The 25,977-nt window shown below is 31.3% G+C and overlaps 1 protein-coding gene across 1 annotated transcript in view; it reads right to left on the bottom strand.

Annotated features, from left to right (window-relative positions):
* Positions 1 to 1,211: 1,211 nt before the first annotated feature.
* LOC145279747 (uncharacterized) overlaps positions 1,212 to 25,977 on the bottom strand; it is a 53,830-nt gene continuing 29,064 nt past the window's right edge. The window contains exon 2 of the mRNA XM_080131047.1: positions 1,212 to 9,404. Coding sequence (XP_079987173.1) covers positions 8,262 to 9,161 — 900 coding nt within the window. The 5' untranslated portion in view covers positions 9,162 to 9,404 and the 3' untranslated portion in view covers positions 1,212 to 8,261. The remainder of the gene's footprint in view (positions 9,405 to 25,977) is intronic.

The following is a 25,977-nucleotide window of genomic DNA, read 5'->3' as shown; positions in this document are numbered from 1 at the left end:
ACACTAGAGGAAGACCTCCCACCTGTAGTGGAATGGGGGAAAAATTTATGGTCACATTCAATGCTGCCAAGACTAAGCTTGTCACCTTCAATAATTACAAGAAACCTCAACCACTAATAGCAATGGCTAAAGATACATTACCTGAGGTACTTCATTCAAAATCCTCAGCTTAACGTTCACAGGGAACATAAGTTGGAACAGATACATTGAGAGCATTGCCAGGGCCGCAGTGAGGAAGGTGGGCTCTCTCTATCATGCTAGAAAGTTACTTACGCCTGAACGTATCATACACCTCTACAAGGCCACCCTCTGCCCATGCATGGAGTATTGTTGTCACATTTGGGCTGGTGCACCTTCTACTAGTCTCTAGCTCCTGGACAAGGTTCAAAAGAGAGTCACCAACTGTTATTCAAGCTTCAACCACTGTTCCATGATGAACAGTTACATCCCTCTTATTTTACATCCCAAGTATTTTAATGGTGGATGCTCTGACAAACTACAATCACTTGTACCCCCCAACAAACTTGACAAGCAGCCAAGTCCCATCCCTACACAGTAGAGATCCGTAGCTGTAAGAAGACCTTCTACTTCTAGACTCTGGAACTCCCTTTCGGGTTGATGTTTTCCCAACTGTACTGACATGCAACGGTTCAAGCGTAATATGAATAGATATCTTGCTGCTCAACTCCCTACATAGTATCTCTGCAACTACTATCCCCGATAGTAGTCTCCTACATCAAAGTGGCATTGTGGTTTGTTTGGGGTGAAAATGGAATAAAAAAATATTTTAAAAAGAATATCTGAAATTCTCACTGTCAAGAAGGGAATGTTATGTTATTTTCTTACAACTTTTATCAAAGTTCTATAAATCAGCCATTATAATATGAATGCTTTTCTTTGATAACTAGTTTGCACCTAACAACCAATTTCTATCATAACACCATTCAACAACCTGCTGACTTCCTAAATATAATAAAATAATGCACATCATATTAATCTCTGATGAGCAGCAACAATGAAACATAAGTGACAAATAATAAGGCAGACACATGATGTTACAGACAAAATGTAAACACAATCGATTACCATATAATCTATATGTAGAGAAAGTGATGATGATGCTACTAGGAAAACTTGTAAAAAATAAAAGCAATAATACAAAATGTCAGTTTCACATATAAATTTAAGTTTCAAACCAGACAACATTTAAATGGAATGTAACAAATTTTATTTTAAATCTTGACCATGTTAATATTTCTGATCAAACTTTAGTATAAAATATTTCATTGTCATTAAAAACATACGCACACTTCCTTCCTACTACAAACCCTAAGTCTGGGTAGTAATACAAAAAATAAAACGATCGTGTGGGGCTTTATGACTACACTATTCAGACTTATTATTAGTGATGACAAATTTAGTAAACTGTCTTTAAAAGTTAGTATCACCCAGAAATGAGGGATCATTTTATGTTTAATTTATATGCAAAACTAACATCTCCTCTAAATTCTAAAATAATTATTTGCTGTTTTCAGTCTTTATATATAATCGTCTAAAAAACAGCTCGAAAAACATAGTGTTTACACAGTTTGACACAGTTTGGAAAAAGGAGTTAAAAAAAAACTAGACAAAATCTGTTAGAAACCCACCGAATATATGTCAGCGTATGTCACGGTAACATATATTGAGTGAGTTTCTAACAGTATTTTGTCTAGTTTTTTATTTTTAACCCCCTTTTCCCAAACTTACCGTGTCAAAGAGAGAGTTGGGCGCCATTTTTAATTTTCCAATACATCGGTAAACACTGTATGTTTTTCGAGCTGAATAAACATGTTACATTAAATAAAAACACTAAAAAATTAGCCAGTGAGGTAGAAAAGTAACTTATCTTGGCTTTGATAACATTTATTTGTTATGTATTTGTTTTTTGATAACTGTTTCGAATCTGTATATAGTAAGACAAACCCAAGAAAATCGCTATTTTTGAGATACTTCTGCAATCACAGTTTCATGAATAAAAATTTGATTTAATTTCAAAGGGAAAAAATGCATTAGGTTTAAAGAATTTTAAACCCCCCCAAAAAAATGCAATAAAACATTAATTATTATAGAAAATATATACTCAGTGACCAGTCAACAGAGGGGAGGGGGAAGCATTTTTATACTCAATTGTAAAACCTTATTTAGACATCGTACAGACGTTTAGCAAATATGTGTGAAAAGAAATTTGAACATTTCAAAAGGTTTGATAAGGAGATCAGCAAAAGTGAACTCTAGAATATTTATTTTACTTATCATGATTTATCAACAAAAGAATAAAATTAAACTTGGAGAGTCAATTTTAAATCTAGGAATGAGATTCCTAACCTACTATCCAGTATACTTTAGAATAAACAATCTTGTAATAAATATTCTTTAATTTTCTTTTATTGTCAAAAAAAATAAAAATGAAAAGAATGTTTTTTTGAATCAGAAATAAGGCCTGTAGTTTTCTAATAGCAATTTCAGTATTCAAAAGAGTTCTGATTTTTTCAATCCTGATTTCCAATTAATTGTCCAACACAAGTAAATATGGAATAATATCAAAATTATGTATAAAATAGTTTCTGATATTAACATGAATGTCATGTGAATTGTTGATTTTATATCATGACAATCTAACGAAATGATATCCAAGTTATATTGTTCAATAAAGGGCAATGCTAATGAAAACCGAAATAAAAAGAGAGTGCATACATTCCCCACTGGTATTAGTGCATGAGAACAGAATAGAACTTTTTGAATTTTAACCTATTTTATGAAATTTATATTAAATGGCCTCTATTCTATCTTGTGAGACAAAAGATACCTCCTGTAAGAGTGTCTGCTCATGTAATCGTGAAGCAATATTTGCGTAATCCCCAACAACACTTATGAATTTGTTCTGCCTGATTTCAGTAGCAAGAAGTTCAGGACAATTGGAAACAATGCTGAGATAAGCACATATAGCATCTAGTATTCCCAAATAGTTATAAATTTCAGTACTGACCAGACTCAACGTTGCTTAAGCTCAGTGATCTGGAATCTATGTGAACATTGGGAAGTAAGTGAATAATAAGAAGATGCAAACAAAGTATTTTAGATTTATTTTATTGAACATTAATTATTAATAACTGCATTATATTAAGAAAATGTGATATTCCAAATACATTTTCTTTCTGTTTTCTGAGTGAATAAAATAAAAGGTCTAATTTTAATATTTCTTCATTGAAATTAGATTGTTATAAAAGTAATATTAGTTTTTGTATATTTGAAATTAAATCTGAAGATGTTGATGTTCTAAACGATTTTCAAGTTATAAATTCTTATTAAATTTACTGTATATGAATTTACTTTAACATTCCCTTTTATATTCGGTAATTAAATTCAATTAAATTTTTAATTATGTTAATCAATAATTCCACTGCTTTTTGTGTTGATGAACATGTTTGGCTTGTTAAGATCATTAAATACAGAATTTAGTCCATGAAGTTTGGATTAAGTAAAGAAAATCAAAAGAAAAACATTAAATTTGTGTGTGGTTTTCTTTTCTTTATTTATTTCCATCGGTTATTGAATGGTGTTACCCATAAAAACATAAGCTTCAACAAGAAAGCAGTGTGATACATAATATATTTGTGGAAATAAACTCTAATGTTGAAAATTTTAATTTCATGTTTTAAATTAAGGTTACTTAAAGGTATGGAAAGAAATAGTCTTATATGAGTTTAAACTTGAGCATAAATCAACACATTTGGCAAGGTTACACTGAAACAATATCCACTTCAATGTTAGTTTTCAAAATGATGCCATTGAGTTGAAATTGTTGAAGCTAAAGAAAGTCATCTATATATATAAAAGACAACACGGGCGCGCAAGTTTTTGTATGTCCTAAAAAGGCTTTGTTCGCCGGGCTTCTTGGGGGGTTACTATCACTTAGAACTTCTTATATACCGTGTAGATCATAATATGTACGAACTGCAAATGAGCGTTGTAGCTAGATTTCTTTATGTTGCCTTTTACAAAATTATTGCTATTTCGGCTTCTCACATGTTGCTTGAGCTTTCTTGCATGAATTTCTCGGCCTAGGGGCCAGGAGCATTCAGAAAGCAATGGACATTTGGTCAATGTCTATGAAACCCATCATATTAGACAATTGCTTTCATTTGGACACACTTCCCTAATAAAGGGGGAGCTGGTTTTCTCCAACATGTGGGGGAAACAAAACTCAAAGTTGGGTAAAAAACAAACCCAAAAGAACTTTCCCACAGTTAAAATAAAGTGCGGAATTTAATTTCCTTTGACCTAATTAAATTTGCCACGCACCTGTCACTTGTGCGTTTAAAACATTAAATTGAAATTCGTTTCAGTTACTTTCCTTTCGTGGGTGAGCGGTAACTTATCAAGTTTTTCACCTCAACGTTCCAGGTTTGATCCTACCTACCTACGAACACTTTTTTATTTTATTTTTATTGAGGTAGTCCAGCATTATTAGACAACTTACAAGTTTCTTCTTCTTTTTACATCATGTTCGCTGTTTTTTTTTGTGCTTCCGATTTTTTAAAAGAAGTTTAACATAGCATCTAGCCCCCCCAACACACAAACCTACAAAAAAATTTTTTTTTTGCTGTTTTTTTGTCCATTTTTTTATATTTGTTTTCGAGCCTACCTTCCTACCAAAACTTTTTTTTTATCTACCACTCCCCACAACACACACACACACCTACAAACACCCGGGCAACACCAGGTACCCTCGCTAGTTTGCATTAATTTGCAGTTTAGAACCACAAACTGAAGATTCTACTCAAAGCAAATCTATGCACACAGAGAAACTTGTAAGTTGTCTAATAATGCTGGACTACCTCAAGCAGCACATTTCAAAACCAATAATGGTTAAAAAAAAGGTGATAGTGAGCATAAAAAATAATAGTCAGATATCTACAAGGTTTTACATAAGCTGCATTATATTTACTTGCCTTCCAGGATTAAACATAACTTTGTTGGGTTTTTTTTATACGTGGGGATAGTCCAGCTCTCAATATAAGGGCATATTAAGTTGGGACATAAATAAAAATGTTGTCAGTTTAGAAATATTTTTTTACATTCACTATGAACGAAATGATAAAGTGTAGAATCAGAATCAATACTACACTTTAATCAAATCTGCAGAATATGTGTGTGGCATTGGTCAATAGAACAGTGTTAATCTAGTTGTATGACAATCCGGATATGGATGTGTGAGGATATTCGCCCGGGAACGATTAAATCAATTTTAAATCAATTTTCAAAAGCTGACTATGCATCATACCACAGTTATATTATGAAACATTGAAGGGGGGTGGGTTGGAAAAAACTCTGAGGACCTTTAATCGCATTACACAATTAAGATAATAAGATCAAACCACTTCCATGAAAAAAAGTATGGCCAAACTAATAGGATCTCCTTGAAAGAATTGTATCCGCAAGTTTTTGTGTTGATCAACATGTTTGGCTTGTTAAGATCATTAAATACAGAATTTAGTCCATGAAGTTTGGATTAAGTAAAGAAAATCAAAAGAAAAACATTAAATTTGTGTGTGGTTTTCTTTTCTTTATTTATTTCCATCGGTTATTGAATGGTGTTACCCATAAAAACATGAGCTTCAACAAGAAAGCAGTGTGATACATAATATATTTGTGGAAATAAATTCTAATGTTGAAAATTTTAATTTCATGTTTTAAATTAAGGTTACTTAAAGGTATGGAAAGAAATAGTCTTATATGAGTTTAAACTTGAGCATAAATCAACACATTTGGCAAGGTTACACTGAAACAATATCCACTTCAATGTTAGTTTTCAAAATGATGCCATTGAGTTGGGAATGTTGCATGTTGAAACTTCATGACAAAGTTAAACTATGTCCGAACTATAATTTTGCAGGAGCTTTAAAAAATCGAATGATTAAATTCAACTGTATCCATTGTATTCATCAAACTTAATACTCATAAGTTACAACTTATTCAAAAATCTGATAAAAAATATAATGTCTATGAATTTCTAGATGTTAAAATTTTATTCCACTGCAACTTGTTTATTTATAGTAAAAATTTGTTAGTTTCAATAGTTTTTATTTTGATTAATAAAGTTTTTAATTTGATTAATAAAGTTTTTAATTTGATTGATAAAGTTTTTAATTTGATGCTAAATAATAAGCATTTGAATTTAAAGATCAAATTAAATGATAATAAAATATACAAATTCTACTTTTCTTTTAATGTAAACTTCTTATACTTCTCAGGTTTTTAGATGAGGATTGATAATTTGAATCATTCAGAATACTGCTTTCTTTTTGAGTGTTATTCTCACAATGCTTTGGCCGATGTAAACTCCAACTTTCTTAACATCTTGTTGAACTTGGGAATCTTTCTGCCAGAGTAAGGAATCTGCACAGAATTTTGAACAGTACTTTTTTTTAATTCACACAAGAACTGATGGTCTAACGCATAAAGTACTAGATAAAATTCAGTTCTAAATGACACTCTTCTGCAGGTTGACGGTTGAATTGCCAGTATGGGAAATACTAAAAATGCAATTGTTAATTACGTGAGACATCTACCCAGTCGTGGTTGATGAAACGAGAGCATGCTACCCCCGTGATTACATAAAGGGTTCTTTTAAAAATTATGTGCTAATTCCCGAGTTTGATAAAAAGATTTGCTATTTCAACAAGATACACATGAAGATGATTGGCGATTACATCAATGAGAATATGAGAATAACACTTGCAATGAGAACAGCTGACAAAATAATGTTAATAATCTCTGCAAATGCTCTTTTCCATTTCTGAAGTTTTGAGATAAGGATTGGTTATTTGTATTACTTGGATTCATCAGACTACTGTTTTGATTTTGAGTGTCATTTTCACATTGTTTTGGTCAATGTAACCTCAGACCTTATTCAGGAGTATCTTGTCAAACTTCGGAATATTTTTGTCAAACTCAGGAATTTGGACAGAATTCTGAACAGAATACTTTATTTACTTCACAGAAGTAGTATGCTCTCGTTCCCTTAGCCATGATTAGATAGAGGTCCTAAGTAATTTGCAATTGTATTTTAAATCCTCAGTGTGGGAAATAGTAAAATTTTAATTGTTAATTATTTAAAACATCTACCCAGTCGTGGTTGATGGGATAAGCACATGCTACCCCCGTGATTACATAAAGAGTTCTATTAAAAATTATGTGCTGATACCCAAGTTTGATCCCCAACTTCAACAAGATACATCTGAAGATGGTTGGAGATTACATCGATTAACAATTGAGATGAGAACAGCCAACCAAATACAGTAGAAACCCGTGATATTGGTGCCCTAGGATACGGTTTTTTCAATGTTTGTTGCGGCCCCTGGTCATGGTATTTACCCCACTTTATGATGTAATTCAAAATGTTATTTGGTTATACACATATGTATTCTATACTGTACTGTATTTTGTTACTAATTTTTAATGCCGTATCCTGGGGTTCTACTGTAATGCAAATAATGCATGTTGATGTTCTTTTCTATTTCTGAATTTTTTAGATAAGGATTGGTTATTCATATTATTTTTAATCATTAGACTACTGTTCTCATCTTGAGTATCATTTTCACAATGTTTTAGTCGATGTAACTTCCCACTTTCTTTAGGTGTATCTTGTTGAACTCAAAAATATTTCTGTTGAACTCAGGAATTTCGATCGACTGAATTCTGAATTGAACCCTTTATTTCACAGTAGTAGCATACTCTTATTCAATTAAGCAATTCACAATTGTATTTTTTCTCACCTACACTGAGAATTGAACCGCCAATTTTCAGGAGTTTTCCGAGTTTAATAAAAAAGAATTCTTGACTTCAACAGGATACACCTGAAAATTATCAGAGCTTACACTGACCAGAATTTGAGAAAAACACTCGAGATGAGAACAGTCAACTGAATAATGCAAAAAATTTATGCAGATTTTCTTGTTATACAAGTGTATTTTTTGGCTGCCCACACTGATAAGTAAGCCTTCAATCTTCAAGAGAATATCACTTTTACAATTTATTTTTCCAAATACTCAAACCACTGACAAAAACTTTGTGAAAATCACACTCAAGATGAGAACAGTAATTAAATGGATCCAAATAATACAAATAACCAATCCTCATCTAAAAAATCCAGGAACATAATATGAAAATAAAACTGAAAATCAAATGCAAACACAGAAATAAAGCAGATGTTCTTGTTAGACATGAAGGCTTTTCCGCCAATGCATGTTCATGTGTGTTTTCAAATTTGAAATCTGTGTAAATCTTGATTCACAAATTTCGCAGCGATATGGTTTCTCGCCCGTGTGTATTCTCATATGTGTTTTTAAATGTGATGCGAGCGAAAATTTTGACCCACAAGTTTGACATGCGTATCGTTTCTCACCCGTGTGCATATGCATGTGTCGCTTTAGATTTGATGAAACGGAAAATTTGGCCGAGCAAACGTCACACGGGAATGGCTTTTCCCCACTGTGGATGTACGTATGCTTCCGTAAGTCAGAATTATCAGAAAACCTTGCCTCGCAAAGCTCACACCGGAAAGGTTTGACACCCGTGTGAATGAGAATATGTCGTTTTAAGTTTGATTTGCTTGTGAATTTCGATTCGCAAATATCACATTGGAATGGTTTTTCGTTCGAGTGCGTGCGTAGGTGCGTTCGTAAATTTGATGAAGCAGAAAATGCTGAGCCGCAAATCTCACACAAGAAAGGTTTCTCCCGTGTATGTATGTGCATATGCGTTCGTAGGTTGCATGAAACGGCAAACTTTGCTGCACACATGCTGCACTGAAATGGTTTTTCACCTGTGTGTGTCCGAACATGAACTTTTAATGTCGAATTATCTGAAAAGTTTGAACCACAAATTTCACAATGGAACCGTTTCTCTCCTGTTAATGCCAAATCTTGGATTGGAGTTGAATTCGAACCTTGCTTATCTTTGTTGTGTTTTTTCATGTGTTCATGAAATTTGTTGGCATTAAGAAATTTCTCCTTGCATATGTTGCATTTAAAGACGTCTTTCGTTTTGCCATTTAAATCATTTGAACAATTAGACATATCAGTTTCTAGTTTAGATTCCATAACAGATTTTTTCATTTTTAATGAATTTTTTAACAGTTCTTGTTTTGTTTTAAATTTAAATTCATATTAATGTAAATTCTTTTTGTTTTTGCTTCCATTTTTTTGTTCTTTTGTTCAGAAATATTTGTTTTATTACAGACTTCATTACAAGGATCGGCAATCTCATAAAAGAAAAAAAAAATTTTTCTAGACTGCAATTTTAGTCCATTTTTGCTAACAATGTCAAGAACGTGTTTCATCTTTTGAAGCATCCGGAATCTGAAAATACAAAATATATGAAATTTAAAACAAACATACTGATATTTTGAATGTCTGTTTGGCTACTATAACATAGAAAGTAATGGGTGTATTACAATAAAGACAAAAATTGAAGAGACTTAAAAAAAAATTACTTGGGCAAGTAATACAGAATAACATGCAACAGAAAATGGTAAATGCATAAAATGAGAAGGTTTTGAAGACATATTTTTTGGAGAACTTATCTGGGAAAGGTTATTCATGTGATTGCATGCATGCGCATGCTCATCAATTCTGTCTCTTCTCGGGACAGAAAGGAAATTTTTTGCCAGTTAACTGCCTTCTGCTGCAATTCAATTAGGCTAATGTCAATCGAGATGGGAATACTACAAAAAAAAGCTGTAGTAGCACCATTTTGTTTCGTTTTACTTCAATCACAGTTTGCAGAAATTAATCGTCCCTTTCTTAAAGAAAACACTTGCTCCCAATATGAGATACATAGATATTTGAATATTCTATTAAAGTATATCATTGACTGGCAATAAAAAATATGACAATTGCATATTCATCATAATTGAAATTTTGTGGAAGGTCAGGGACACACCAAAGTTTATTCACACTAAATATTGTTGAATTGTAGAAAAAAAATGTGAATTTTATTAATGATTTCATTGCCTAATATGTATTTTGAAGTAAGTCACCATATAATTCAACATCAATCGGTAACATTTATTAAAGTAAAACATTGTAACACTAAAAATATTTTTCTATATGAATAAAACAATGTGGCATCGTGCTGGTTCTTGGCCTTCAGGCCGGGATCAAAGTGTAGCATCTGTTCCGGCAGATACTGCAGGCAAAGACCATATATGTGGGGGAAACCCCACATATAAGACCTTGGTCAATGTAGGGGAAACCCTTCATACCAATTGTCACTATCCAGCTCCCCTACTCTCTGGGGAGCTGGTCCCCATTTCCCCTTCACTCCTCACATTAAAAATCGGCCTTGTGCCTAATTTGCTCGGTGGAGGAGCAAATAAATATCCAAATAAAACAATGCATGTCTGTGCAAAAGTAGTTAACTGATAAATTCTTAAACTACTGGTCACATAACACTAGAATCAACAGAAAATAATAATAATACACCAAGGATGGTTTATAACAAGTTAAATCTTTTTGGGGATGGATAAATAACACAAACCGAAACATGTTAGCAAGTTAAAGTGTTAAATGTTCATTTTAACTGGCTGACATATTTCTATAAAATTTCCGCATGTGCAAATTCTGTCAGAGCTTGAAGTGGTTTAATGTTAAATCTTTCATATCTAACTGTCGATAACTCAAATGGTAGGGAAAACGGATTGATCATTAAATGTTTTGGTTTTGATTCTAGCTGATGGCATTCAAATTATTTCTTTTTTTTAACTTTTGAAATCAGTACTATATATATATATATATATATATATATATATATATATATATATATATATATATATATATATATATATAATATTCAAGGAGTTTAATTAAAATCTAAACCGTAAGGAATATGGCTGGAGTGTTAAATGTTTTGGATTTAATTTGACCTGATGGCACCCAAGTTATTTTTTTCATTTTACTTTTGAAATCAGTACTATATATATATATATATATATATATATATATATATATATATATATATATATATATAGAGAGAGAGAGAGAGAGAGAGAGAGAGAATTGTCGCTGTAATGATAAATATAGAATCTCCATGAATGAAAATATATTTAACATATATGTCTTGTTATAAATAAATGTGGGAGTATTTAAATGCCACACAAAATGCTAGTGTACTTTTATATGATGTCTATTAAATATTTATACTCCAAAGTCATTTGTGACAGCATGCAAACTCGTAAACCAGTTGGAGAATTACTAAAGCTTGCCTAATCAGACTCATATTGGGAAACACTAATGACCTCAATCTTCAGGAAAAATCTCTTATAATTCTACTGAGATACACACATTCTAACAAGAATTTTTGGATCTAATAATTGTTGTAGGAGTCAGGATTATGGGGAGCTACCTAAACTGAGGTGTTGGGAAGCAAGATGTCTGTTTAAATAGCTGCATGTTTTACTCCCAGGAAAACAGAGAACAGGAAGGGAATTTCAGAGGGAAGAAATCTGTAAAAAGAAGCTATCACAGTAGAATATCTTCCAGCAGATACAATGATTGGAGGCTCTTACTCTGTATTCCATGAAGCATCTGTGGTAACCTTATCTTCACATCCAAACTGTAGTATGACATTATATAAATAAAGGAATTATATTCATTTAATGTGTCTTTCTCACATACATCATCATTCAATTTCATTTGCTATCATAAATTGCTACATTCTTTCTGAAGAGAGAAACTATTCAAAACAAGTCACTATAAACCATGGCAGGAGGATGACTTACCCACTTAATATTTTCCGCGGTGACTCTCCTAATTTGAATTGGAGCAAATATTTTATAGTCTACGCTTGTTGTGTTTCATCGTAATTAATGTTTTGTCATTATGTGCTTTCTAACTAACACCTATGAGTCAATTGTTGAGAAATTAATGAATGATCTCTTTCAAATTCAGTTCCACTAACAAAGGCAACTTCATTTACTATGCAGACATAACTGCACATTCCAGAATACACTTTTATTGAACACAGCAAAATGACTTAATCCACACTAAATATGTCCACCAGCCTGTCCATTAATTATCTGTTTTAGTCTATTATAAACACCATATCAAAACAGATTTAACTGCAGTTTTCATGGATTCTTAGCTTTAAGTGTATACTCTTACATTAACCTTCACTTTTGCTCAATGAGTGTATTTTGTGACAATGGTGCTGGATATAAATCTTTAACACCAGCTACTCTGAGAAAAAAAGAGTAAAACAGGCCAATTTACAATAAAACAAGGAAAGAACCATGTCAAGAAGGGCATTGTGACAATATGAGTAAAGAAGCAGAGTCTGATGCTGAAAATAGTGATTATTGAACTGACATGGTTATTCAGTGATGAGATATGTCTTAAAATGCATTGTGTATTCTATAATCTTTAGAAATGTACATTTATCAATGATGTCATAACCTCGCCTATGTAGTTAATCTAAAACTGTGTATGCAAACTGTTATATCAAAATATATGGTATTAAAAATGCAAACTCTTCTGTAAGCAACAATTACAGCTTTGAAATATAAAAATATTGGTGCTTTTTAGTGCAATGACTGTCATCATTTTATGATGCCATAGTTAAGACTTTCTTGGTGGTCAAATTTTGGAAAACTTTTAATAGGTTGTTGCCCCCTATATAATAGTAATAAAAAAAAACCCATAAAACTCTTTCTTGGAATTTGTTAAGGGTCAAGCCATATTTTGACTGGACTTTCATAACTATTTTAATTTTCTTGGATGGAGAGGGGGCGATTACCGGTTAGAACACAAACCTTTATTCCAGTATTTCCAATGAGTGATTAAGTCAGTTATCTTTAAAGCATGTGAAGATTTAATTCCCCCATATGTAACACGATGCAACTGTAATCTAATTTAATATTATAACCATAACTTTTATACTACTTTAATGTAAAAGCTTCAAATAAACTAGTAATATTTTAAAACACTTTTGAAAATAATTAAAATGCTAGATTATAATTGTATTTATATTATCGATGCCTTAAAAATGATTCTATGTAGTGATCATTTTGAAAGCATAAATACACGTTTATAAAATCTAGCAAAATCAACTAATGGTCAGATTTACATGAAATTTTTTATACTCATTCTTTTTTAAATTAACTTCTATTTTAAATGCAATTTTCGTTTAATATCTAAGACAATTTTTTTTTAGGTGCCCCACCCCCATTTCATATTACGAAAACTAAACAATAAATTTAGGTTGGTAAAATTTGCAATGCTGAAAAGATTAAATTTTAAAAATATTTATTTCTTTTGTATATATATATATATATATATATATATATATATATATATATATATATATATATATATATCCTATTAGTTTTTGAGATAGTAAATAAAAAATGGACATAAAATCAATATTATCCATTTTTTATTTACAGCTTCAAATAAAATAAATATATATATATACAAAACTAATCAGTGATTAGTTTTGTACATATATATATATATATATATATATTGCATATATTTCACACATTTCCGGTTGAAAGTCTATCTAAATAGCCATTTAAATGTATATAGCTAGATAGTTTTAGCTGACAGATATACCTTTTGTGCTTTTGGAGATGAGGCGGATTGAAATAAATCTATTACATCAACCACAAACCCTACATCAACTGTACCCCCAAATCTTTCCTTTAATCCTATTAATAACATTAACTTCATAGGCACCTACACATCAAAATAAATAACAAATTGAAATAAATCTATTAAACCAACTGCACACCCTAAGTCCAGGTGGTAATTGTACCCTCTACCTTTCCCTTAATCCTAAAAAAAATAACAAATCAAATAAATCTATTAAATCAACTAATAACCCAAACTCGATGCGGCAACGGTACCCCTAAATCTTTCCTTTAATCCCATCAATAAACATAAATCCATACGTACCCACACACAAAAAATAAACATGACGAATACTTTACTTTTCAGATTTAACTACAATGATTACATGTCATTCAAAAGCTATCTGGACAAAAATTGAAGTACCATTTTGCATTAAAGTTATGAATCTGATCCCTTTATCTAACTTCTAAAGTAGTATGTTATATCACATTCACTCGAGGTGGTTCACCCCACTTAGCTGACATATCAGTTCAGCTTTCTCCAACCACTCAACTATTGACTGTCTGAATTCACTGCCATCGAATGCTGATATGAGCTTTGAGTGGAACAGCTTGGAAAGCAAGGGAAGAGAGAACACTAAAAAAAAAAAGAAAGAAAGAAATATAAATATGTATATATATATTTATATCACATATGGCAGCACGGTCCTGAACAAGTTTGTCCATGAGCACCTCCAACGATTCAGCATGACAGGATCCGGAATGATACTGTCGACTCATCATGACATGATCCCAAATAACACTGTTGAATTGACATGACAGGATCCTGAACAACAACTTCGAATCAACATGGTACGATCCCGAACAATCCTGTCGATCATTGTGGGTAGGATGGATGTAGCTCAGTGGTAGCCTTTTGATTTGTAATCGAAAGGTTCCAGGTTCGTGTTTTGCCTAACTCATACACTGGCACATAATTATTGTGTGCTTCCACGTACATAGTTTAAATTTCCACATACTGCTTCTTTTTTATTTAAAAAATTATCCAACCTTTTTTTAGCAAAAGCAACAATTAAAATAATATTTTTTTTACAAAGTTCGTTATTAGAAAAATTATAAGTTAGGAAACTTATTGAAGGTATCTCATAAATGATTTATTTATATTGGAAATTGTATCAAGTGTCTTTAATGTTGCTGTTATTACTGCTACAACTGTTATTACTACTATTACTCCTGCTATCATGATGATGATGATCATCAGCAGCATTTGTTCTATCTTGACACGGAGTACCAACAAAAAAATTTGCGAGTTTCACTTCTGAGTCATTTCACAGCAACATTTTGATTGCTTTTTTGTTTTTTTAGGGGAATGCTTTCTTTTAATTATTACAATTATTAGAATTATTTGAATATTAACGGGGTATACCTTCATAATTTAATGATTACTTTTTAAAAAACAAAACATAAAAGACTCCTGCTTTAGTGCAATCGTTTTAAGACTGATAAAATATTTCTTCATAAACAGTTTTTATTCATAACTAATGTGTTTTTCAATATTTCTTCTCATTGACGGGGATCAATTTTTTACTTGCCTACCTCTTCATAAAAATAAAAAAAAATTACCTGAGACGACGATAATGTGCTAGATAACTACAATTTAATCTGCTTTTGAGGGGGAATCTTTTAATGAATCTGTTCTGGCTTTATATTATCTTTCCACTAGGCAATACTGGTTCGTAGGTCCTCTATTATATGTATACATAATGCACTTGGACTATGACAAACATGAATATTTTATTTCTACCACTTTCTTGAATTCATCAGAATTTTAACTCAAAAATCATGGGAACACATTTTCACATAAATTAATTTTTCTTTTTTTCTTTTTACCCCACTTCATCTGTTTCATTATTCTACATTTCATTTTCACGCTAGTATGATCCTTTATCAATCTTAATCTCTTTAAATACTTTACATGCAAAATTTCTTTATGTGTTTTGCTAATTCCTTGCCTCTGACGAGAAGAAAAGTATTTTTTTGAATCTCTAAGGATTAAGGACTTTCATCTCTATTTGTGTTTCCTTCGTGAATAATAAATATGTGTTTAACTCTTGCTAAAGTGTTTCTGAACATACTTTCACACTGAAAAGGTGTGATAAAGCAAAACAGTATTTCCGTGGATGACTATATATATATATATATATATATATATATATATATATATATATATATATATAATTATTTTTTTACTATAATAATAATCAAATACCTACAGACACAAGTGTTTCATCCTTTCGGGAATCTTCAGTGCAGCGTGTCACGATTAACACCGTCGACAGATTCGAACTCGGCAACACTGGCTCGATTAGCAGAGATTGTATCCAGTCGGCTACCATTAACCATATAAAATAACGTTGAATTTTAATTTTAAATGTTCTATACATCAGTCAGACAGTGATCTAATCATTATACGATGATCTATGTATAAGAGCTAAATTGACCGACTTAATTCAACTGAAAGTGCTCAACGATAAGAAATCAGTTTCTTAAATGGGCTGCCATAATTATTTTTTTTACTATAATAATAATTAAATACCTACAGACTCTAGCGTTTCATCTTTTCGGGAATCTTTAGTGCATATAATATTTATAATATATTTCTTATATATATATAACATATTAAGAAATATAATATATTACATATACTTATTTTGAGTATTAACTTATTTTCTCAAAAACTAAGTTAAGTTTTGTAATATGAAAATTTATTTCTATCAACCAAGTTACAGTGAAACATTTATGAGAAATAAAGTTACGTAATTGTATGGATTTGGATTTTTTTTTCCTAAGTAGTGTTAGCAAACTAAGCAATCATATTTACTGATTTCATTACTCTTTCTTGGCTTATTATTTCTTCATCAAATGGGTGTCAAGCACTTTATATGATAGACGCGTCGGACAAAATTTAGCACAGTAACCAATTATTAAGAGATTTAGGCATTATGAAAAATTGGTAGTTAATCAGACATGGCAAGTGCAGTTTGTCACAATTTTATAGCATAAAAACAATTGGGTTACAAACTAGATATTTTTACTTTTTCAAATCATGAAATCTGTCATTCCAAAATTATTATGAGATAACTTTAAAATCAAATAATGCAGGTGCATTTTGTGACATTTCGAAATTGAAAGTGAAAACCAACTGTTTTCTTTACAATTCATTGCAATTAAAATTGTTTGAACATATTCTGAATCAGCAGGTTATTTTTCGATTTATTGTATATGGAAACAATATTTTTTTCATATACAAACATATATTATGCTGGAATTCTTAACAATACATATACATATATATATATATATATATATATATATATATATATATATATATGCAGTTACTATATAGCATATATACACATATAATTAGAAAATATTAGAATATATTACATATATTTATATTTATTTTGAATATTTACTAGCATTACAAGTGTATGCTGTATTTTCATGGACATCGGCAATATTACATACCTAATGTGCTTCAACAAGTCATATCTTTTTTATTTGTGGGTCAATTTTTAAAATAATTACATTGATGGAAAGAGAATAGTGTTGTGGAGTACAAATCACCCCTATTTGATTACTAAGTGGAATCAACCAGTCCTATGAATACCACTGGTTTCAGAGACTAAATGGAGATATTCATACCATGTTTAACCGCATGCTACGAACACGTTCCTCTCATACCACTTTAGTGGCGCCTGTATTCGTTATGATAAATACATATTATATTTTATACACTGTTTTTATGTGTTCAATGTTTTTTATGCTTCAAGTTAAAAATGAAAAAAAAACGATAAAAAATGACGACAGCAAAAAGGGAAACTGTTTTTTCAATGTTTACATTTCATACATTACATTTAGATGCACATGCGCATGGGGTCAAATTTGATTGGATATGGCTGAAATTTTACAGGCTATGTACGCATAGAAGTCCATCTCTACTGGACTTTTATTTATATTTTTAGGACCACAGGAAGCAAAGTTACGACCGAGCAAAGTTAACAAAGAATATTTCAAAATTGATAAGATAAATCGGTATATACCATCCATTTTCATATAGATAATAGTTTCAGAATTATTTTCATGTATAATATGTAAATATTTGATAATTATTAATTGTGCGGAAATTTCTTTAAAATGTTATCTTTTATAGAAATTCAAATCCGCTTAACAGGGGAAAACAGCTCACTATGTGATCAGCTGTCTAAAGTCAGCGCATTAACTAGTTTCCTTGTATTCTCTTAAAAATAAAAAAAAATCTGTTTTTTCTGCTTTCAAAACGAAATCAGTTTCATTTTTTATTTTGAGTTTGTCAATTTAAAAAAAATTATTTTCAAGTTTTTCAAATTTGATTTCCAAACAATACTATTGTTGTTTTAACACTTTTAGTACACATGTACTAAAAGTGTTAAAAAACAACAAAATGTACTAAGTACATGCGTTTCTGTTACATGTGTTTCTGTTATTGTATTTATAACTTCTTACTTGTACTTAAGGTAGAATTGTGTTTTTTAGTGGTAAAAAAAACAAAAACAAATATATAACAAATAAAAGGTGCTTATGCACTTATGCTACCATGCTGAAATAATAACATTATTATTTAGAAACCTATTCTTAACATGGAGAAGAAGGGTGTTTTGTTAACTATTCTGTATTTTCACCTAACAATTAAATAAAATATATTGTGAAACATGAATTTATTTTTAACTGATTGTCAAAACCAATTTTTCGAATCTGTAAAACGAACCCTTTTTTTTTAACTGAGGATATCTAAATAATAATAATAATAATAATAATAATAATAATAATAATAATTAGGTGATTCGATAAAGAATTTCACTGTGATGCATGTTGTAAATTTTTACCTTATTTCCACCTTAACATTTTTCTTTAAAATGATTACCTTTAACGTTTTCGGGTATGCTGAAAACGAATATCGCATTTAGATTTTCCGCAAATAAGTAACTTTCCGGATATTAAGCATTTCTTATGTTATTGCTGGTGGCCATCTCGGTACGTGCGTTTGCGCATAGTTTCTCGGGGTTACGTTTGCCACCAGCGATAACATAAGAAATGACATTGCTTAATATCCAGAAAACTACTTATTTATAGAAACTTTAAATGCGATATTCGTTTTCAGCATACCCTAAAACCTATAAGAGTAATCATTTTAAACGTTAAGGTGAAAACAAGGTAAAAAATTACTGTTTTATTTCTTTGTTTACATAATTGAATTTTCAGTAAAACAGCAGAATAGAAATGACAAAAATTACCATCAACTAATGCATATATAGTTGCTGCTTATCTAGATTTCTACTGTCCTGGTACTGTGAAAGCTACATCAAGGATTCATGTAGAGTACGATTTATGGTTGCATCTCAGAAAATAGGGATATATTTTGGGTCAGATATAGAGGATTTAAAAAATTGAAAATTGGACTGGTCTCAAAATGCATAAATTCTGGTCGACTATGGGAATTTCCATCTTTTACAGAAATCTAAAATCTATATGAAAATTTTCAATTTATTTTTTAGATTAATTCATATCTACTCAATTTTTTTTCTTTGAGGGAAGTAGTAAATACAGGCCATGAATGCTCTTTAGGCATTCAATGGCTATACCCAAGATTAAACTCTCCTCTGGTGAGGAGGCAGGAAAATGCCTGCTCTCAATAAAGCTATATTTAAATACCACTATAATACTTAGTTTTGTTCCTGAATAGACACCCTATGTATGATACCATGCGCCAGTTTAAAAAAAATTGAAATTTGTACATCTTAATTTATAATTCATGGCTTATGGTAAAGAGATACATCAGATTTGACTGCATAATCAGGAAGAGCACACAATTTTACATAAGAGTACAAAGTTTAATGAGAATAGCTTGAAAAATAAATAGATGGTGGCGAAATTACCGAATTTCTTGAAATGTTGAGGTCCGCAATTTAGCCCACTTTTTCTAAAGAACGGAAACGCCTAAATTTTGGCACTTAAAATTCTTATACCTTTTCAACTACTGATGGCATTTCCATAATTCCAACGGTTTTAAGCGTGGCCTTCGTTGTAAAGATGGCCGGCCAGCTGAAAAAATGACGTCATCGCCGAGGTCCCAACAAGCAAGATATGTGGAACTCTTAGACTGTCAATAATGAACAGTAATTTTTACAGACAGCGTTACAAAACTTCAAAATTGGATTAAAATAAAGAAATAAAGAAAGAACACGATTTATACTGAAACTCATCTAATATTAATAATAAAAAAATAATAAAAAAACACAAGTTATTTGTTTAAGTATATTATAAGCAATTGAATATTTCGTTGTATTATAGATTTTAAAGATTAGAATGCGTTCTTTAATTACTTATAAATTACATTTTAAAAAAGTGAAGGAACACGATTTGATTTGAAATAAACTTGAAGTTTATTTAATATAATTAAATGAAAATTATGCATGTAAGATTATGAATATTTGAAGCAGAACACAAGCAAAACATTTGATATGAGTTAAGACAATAAACAAATATTAAAATTAAACTTTTTTTTAAAGCAAAATGAATATTTTTTTAAAATCAAAATGAATATTTTTTAATCAAAATGAATATTTTTAAATCAAAATGAACCACAATATTTTTTTCAAAATCAAAAACAATATTTTTAATAAATTCATGAAATATTGCACAGTAAAAAAAATAACCTAAAGAAAAAATCATGTTTCTTATTTAAGATTATTTCACCACATAACAAAAATAACATGCAAAATCATTTTTTTATATCCATATTTTCAGTTTGTTAAAATACGTGGGTTTGTATTACTGTACACATAGATTCGAAAAAGTTGTCAAAAAACAAATATATAACAAATAAATGTTATCAAAGGCAAGATAAGTTACTTTTCTACCAAACTGGATATATTTTTCGTGTTTTTATTCAATGTAACATGTTTATTCAGCTCGAAAAACATAGTGTTTACCGATGTATTCGAAAATTCCAGATGGCGTCTGATTCTCTCTTTAACACGGTAAGTTTGGGAAAAGGTGTTATAAATACAAAACCGGATAAAATACTGTTAAAAACTCGCTCAATATATGTTACCGTGACATAGGTTGACATATATTCGGCGGGTTTTTAATAGTATGTTGTATAGTTTTTTATTTATAACACCTTATCCCAAACTTACCGTGTTAAAAGGAGAATCAGACGCCATCTGGAATTTTCGAATACATCGGTAAACACTATGTTTTTCAGGCTGAATAAACATGTTACATTGAATAAAAACACGAAAAATATTTGGTAGAAAAGTAACTTATCTTGCCTTTGATAACATTTATTTGTTATATATTTGTTTTTGACAACTTTTTCGAATCTATGTGTACAGTAATACAAACCCAATTACGTTAATGAAATGAATTGTACTTATTTACTATGCCTCCCCACTGGACAGAGTTAGACACCAGGGTCGTTTTTTAACGTGGAGAAAAGGTACAAAAATAAAAATTGTCTCAGTCGTGAAGGATTTCTCCTCTACCGAAAGAGAACAAGAAATAGAATGCAGCATCTGGAGAACAGATACTACACTTTGATCTGGTCCCGAAGGCCAAGACTGTTTAAGACCACGAGTGAACGGGCGTTTTTTTTTTTTTTTTTTAGTTTAGTTTTATATATATATATATATATATATATATATATATATATATATATATATATATATATATATATATATATATATAAAATAAGTATTTTTAAATTTTATCTTTCTAGCTTTAAAAAAAAGTTTAAAAATTTTATCAGCCGGCATAATTTATTTTTAAATATTGAAAAATTTCAGGAAAATTAATTTTTGTTAGATTTTTAAACGTGTGTCAACAGCTTAAAAAATCGTGTTTTAAAGAGTCTCGCATTTTCATTAGTTTTGTATGCTGTAAAAATTTTTTTTTTAATATTAGCAATTTATTTGAAGCTTCTTTTGAATGGTAGAACATTTAGGATGATAATATTGAATTAAATTATAGTTACATCGTGTTAAATACAGGGGGGGGGGAGCACGTTAAAACTTACTTTGCTGAATGGAGATGGTGTAAAATCTTTTTTTTTTTTACTGCATTATAATTCTTTATCTTTCGGAAATGAAAATACTGTCACTTTTTGGTCCTTTACGATAATTTCCTCAGCAAGTTGGAACGATGCACCGTGAAGGCATTTTAATAAAAAAAGAAATATTACACTGACTTCAAAACGTTACGAATGCCTACCGGTGACTACCGGTGTCACCGGTATGGACTATCCGTGATGACGTCAGCAGATTAAATTATTTTTGCTCACCGGCCATCTTGTCTTTTAAGACGGTCTTGTTTTAAGCATCTTTTACATAGCTCTTTTCATGCAAGTTGATAAAATAACAATTATCTAAAAAGAAAAAAATCAACTTGTAATGCTATGTTTACTTATTCGCTCAAAATGTGAGTTGAGCTTAGTAATAATAGTATGAAAATATATTTATGACAAACAAGCTATAGCAAAACCTTGGCTAATTGCAGTGATGTATGGGTTTCAAGTCCTTTTATTTCTATCCGCTAGATTAGATCATTCCAATCATGATTCAGTTTCTGTTAATTTTGCTGTGGGATGTTCTGTTCGGTTCTAGGAGGCCCACCCTCACAGGCTTTGCCTTCTTCCTTTGAGAAGAGGTAAGTATTGCTAATCGCCTGAGGCGCCCTTATCAGGAATGCCAACAGGGCTGCTCAGGTAATTTTTGCAGGTCAGAGTGCCCTTCCTTTGAGGGGCTGACTTCTCAATCCCACTTTCTGAAGCTGGTGTCTAAGTTCTTAGAGTTAGAAAGAACTAAACAAAAACAATTTCTAACAAACTAAGCAATCAGATTCCTTGATTTTACTAATCTATCCAAAGTTATTATTTCCCAAGCAAATGAGTACCGAGCCTTTTATTTGATAGAAATTTCAGATAAAATTGACAACAGTAACATCTTGTGTAGACACATAGGAAATAAAATAATTTATCTGTTCTATTTTTATAAGCTAGGTCCATTTTATGTTTATTTTTTAGTTATGGTGTTTGCATTTATTTAGTTTCACTCTGTGTCTACATTTTATTACTATTTCCCTTCCGCGATTTGTCATTCACACTCGAGAAAACATAACTCTTAAAATCAAATCTGACAATTCAGCTTGACTCATCTATCTATATATATAAAAGTGAAAATGTATGTATGTATGTATGCATTATGGTTTTTTCAATCAGAGATTTGCTTCTCCTAGAAAGGTTGCCTTCACCACAGCTTACGGGAGCCCTCTCCACCCCAATACACATATACACACACACACACAAATATACAAGGTGCTAGTTGGCCGTTGACCCAGAAAAAGAGTTCATTCGCCCTTTGGAAGGTCTTGTTTTTAATCCTTCAGGGAGACTAGCCGCCCTCCTCACCAAACAAGTCTGGTGGGGGAACCAGTTTAGTCGCCGGTGACCCGACCACGAGACAGGTAGTACTGGGTTACATGGTACCAGTAGCACATGACATGACCTGACATGTAAAACCATAAAGCCGAAGACCATTACCCGCATTAAGCTGGTCTGCAGTTTAATTTGTTGCTGGCTATCTTGCTCTTGCTTGTTGCTGGATCTCAACATTTTGAACCGAGAGAGAGACTTAGCTGTCGTACAAAGCTAAGACTTTGTAACATCATATTTGTATAGATACTCCCTCAGGCATTTGGGCTCATGGATTTTAAATTTCTGAGGGAGTGGCACTCGTCTGACAAGACGTTGCAATCATCATCATGTACGCTTTTCCTCGATGTCCACAAAAGGCTTCTTTCAGAGAAGCGCTCACTCGGTTCACAACTTCTTAAAACTTTTTATATCATCTACAAATTGTAATATCTCACAGTTAACCACAGAGCTCGCCTGTCTATTTAATTTTATTGACTTTTAAACGTTAATTATTCGACATTTCCCGCATCGGCACGTGTTACATTCGGTTTTCGGTATAAAAAAAAGCAAAACTCGACTCTAATCACTGGCCGATAGCCAGTGGTCTCTAGAGAGCTAAGAAACGTTTGGTCAATGTCGACTTCGTCATGTCAGACAGTAGCTTTCATTTCGAGATGAGACGCTCCCCCTAATAAACAGGGAGCGGGTTTTTAAAAACAAACAAACCGATTTATTCACCTCATTCAAAACTGTCCCGCACAAAATGCTAACTGCTGAATAGCTATCGCCGTCACGTCAATCAAAAACGCGCATCTGTTTTTTTTTCACACTTTACTATTTTCCAACTGCGCGTCGTCAAGGCACCTGTTTTTTTTTCACATTTTGGGTTTTTTTCACACACACCTACAAACACCCGGGCAACGCAGGGTACCCCTCGCTAGTATATATATAAAAGCGAAAATGTGTGTATGTATGTTCGCTTTTTGTGTATATCCAAGAAAAGCTTTTTTCCGAGAAGCGGTCGGTCGGCTCATAACTTCTTAAAACTTTTTATATCATATACAAATCATAATATCTACGAGTTAACAATGGCGGTCGCCTGTCTATTTAATTTGCTCGACTTTGAAAAGATAAATATTCAACATTTTTCGCTCGCCGCATGTGGATTAGGCTTTTTTATTAAAAAAGCCACACTAATTCTGGCGGTATTTTTTTCCAGTCGCAATCACCGGAAATGTCTGAAAGCAATCAGCTTTGATCAATGTGGAAATTTTACTTATATCAGACAATTGCTATTCAATTTGGACAATCCCCTTTTTATGGGGAGCTAGCCCCCCCCCCCTCTCGGCAATATCTTGGAAAATAAAAATAAAAAAAACGTTCCCGGACTAAATAAAATACTGTCCCGCAGTCAAAGTTGACCTCATTAAGTCATTAAAATGTGCACCTGCCAATTCTAAATAATTAAATAAATTCAAATGTGTTTCTGTTAGTATTTTGCGGTGGCCCAATGGTTAACGTTGCACTTTTTTTTTCACACTTTGATTTCCAACTTCGCCTCAAGGGTTTGGGTTCGGATTCGATCCTCATAATTACCTACCAAAACTTTTATTTTTATTTTACCCCCCACCCGCCTCCCGACACAAACACCCGGGTGTTTTGATTTACCCAAAAACACACACACCTTCAAACATCCGGGCAACGCCGGGTACCTTCCCCTGCTAGTTCACAATTAACAGGAACTAATAATTTTCTCTGAAAGTGAAAAATATTACAGTTTAGTCCTTAAAATCAAATGAGTCATTTGAGTAAAAACATTAACCACTGAAAATTCTTCCAAAAATTTCTATTAATTATTTCCTTATTAATTTAACATAATTATACAATTGATATGACACCAGTAAAAATACCTCATTTTGTCCCACATGTATATAACTCATACTGATATCTACTCAATATAACAGATCTGGTGATAGCAGATTAGGTTGTCTGAAGATACGGACCTAAAATACACCAAACATTCATGATATCGTTTTTATTTCTTCATTTCTCTTTGCAAAATTCAAACAAAAATATTAATTTTTCTCTGTAAAACCACCAAACTAAACCAAACATCAGGAATAAATATTCGAAGATATAAAAAACTTGAAGTATAAAAACTTTCTTCAAAATTTAATTACCTGAAAAGATTTGATATGCCATAAAGCAAAACAATCAACCCAAAGATTAAATACTTGAAGATATAAGAAAATTTGAAGCATAAAAATGTTTTTCAAAAGTACCGTATTTGCCATTAAACAACCTGAAAAATGTTGACATGCCATAAAACAAAATAACGAAACCAAACCAATTCCTAATCCGTGCTTAAACAAATGGTGAATTGATTAGCAGTGCTTTCACGATTGTATCAATTATTTTCTACCAATTTTTTGCAGTAGTAGTAGAAATGGTCTAAAAATTAAATAGTTCCTCTGTTGATTGCATGTCTATTCGACTGAAAATATAATTTCATTTTTCTCATCAATATGGATCAACATTCAACAAAATAAATTAATTTCATAAAACAAAAGTTATTGATGACAAAAGTCAATATGATTTGTTTAATTTTATGTTTTAGATGAATTAGAGTTCAATGAACTTTTTGGTGTCAAGTGATTTATAAACTAATGCATTTTTAATGAAAACATTATGTATTTACATGTCATGTCAAAATTTGTATAAATTTCACAAATTCAAAAAAATGATCTAGTAGAAAAATAATTACAAGTAAAAATAAAAATTTCTTGACTTTATC

The sequence above is a fragment of the Euprymna scolopes genome, chromosome 7 (genome assembly GCF_053919585.1).
Source record: "Euprymna scolopes isolate OS-2025 chromosome 7, ASM5391958v1, whole genome shotgun sequence".
NCBI classification, from domain to species: Eukaryota; Metazoa; Mollusca; class Cephalopoda; order Sepiida; family Sepiolidae; genus Euprymna; species Euprymna scolopes.
This window is presented reverse-complemented; position numbering and strand designations above follow the sequence as displayed.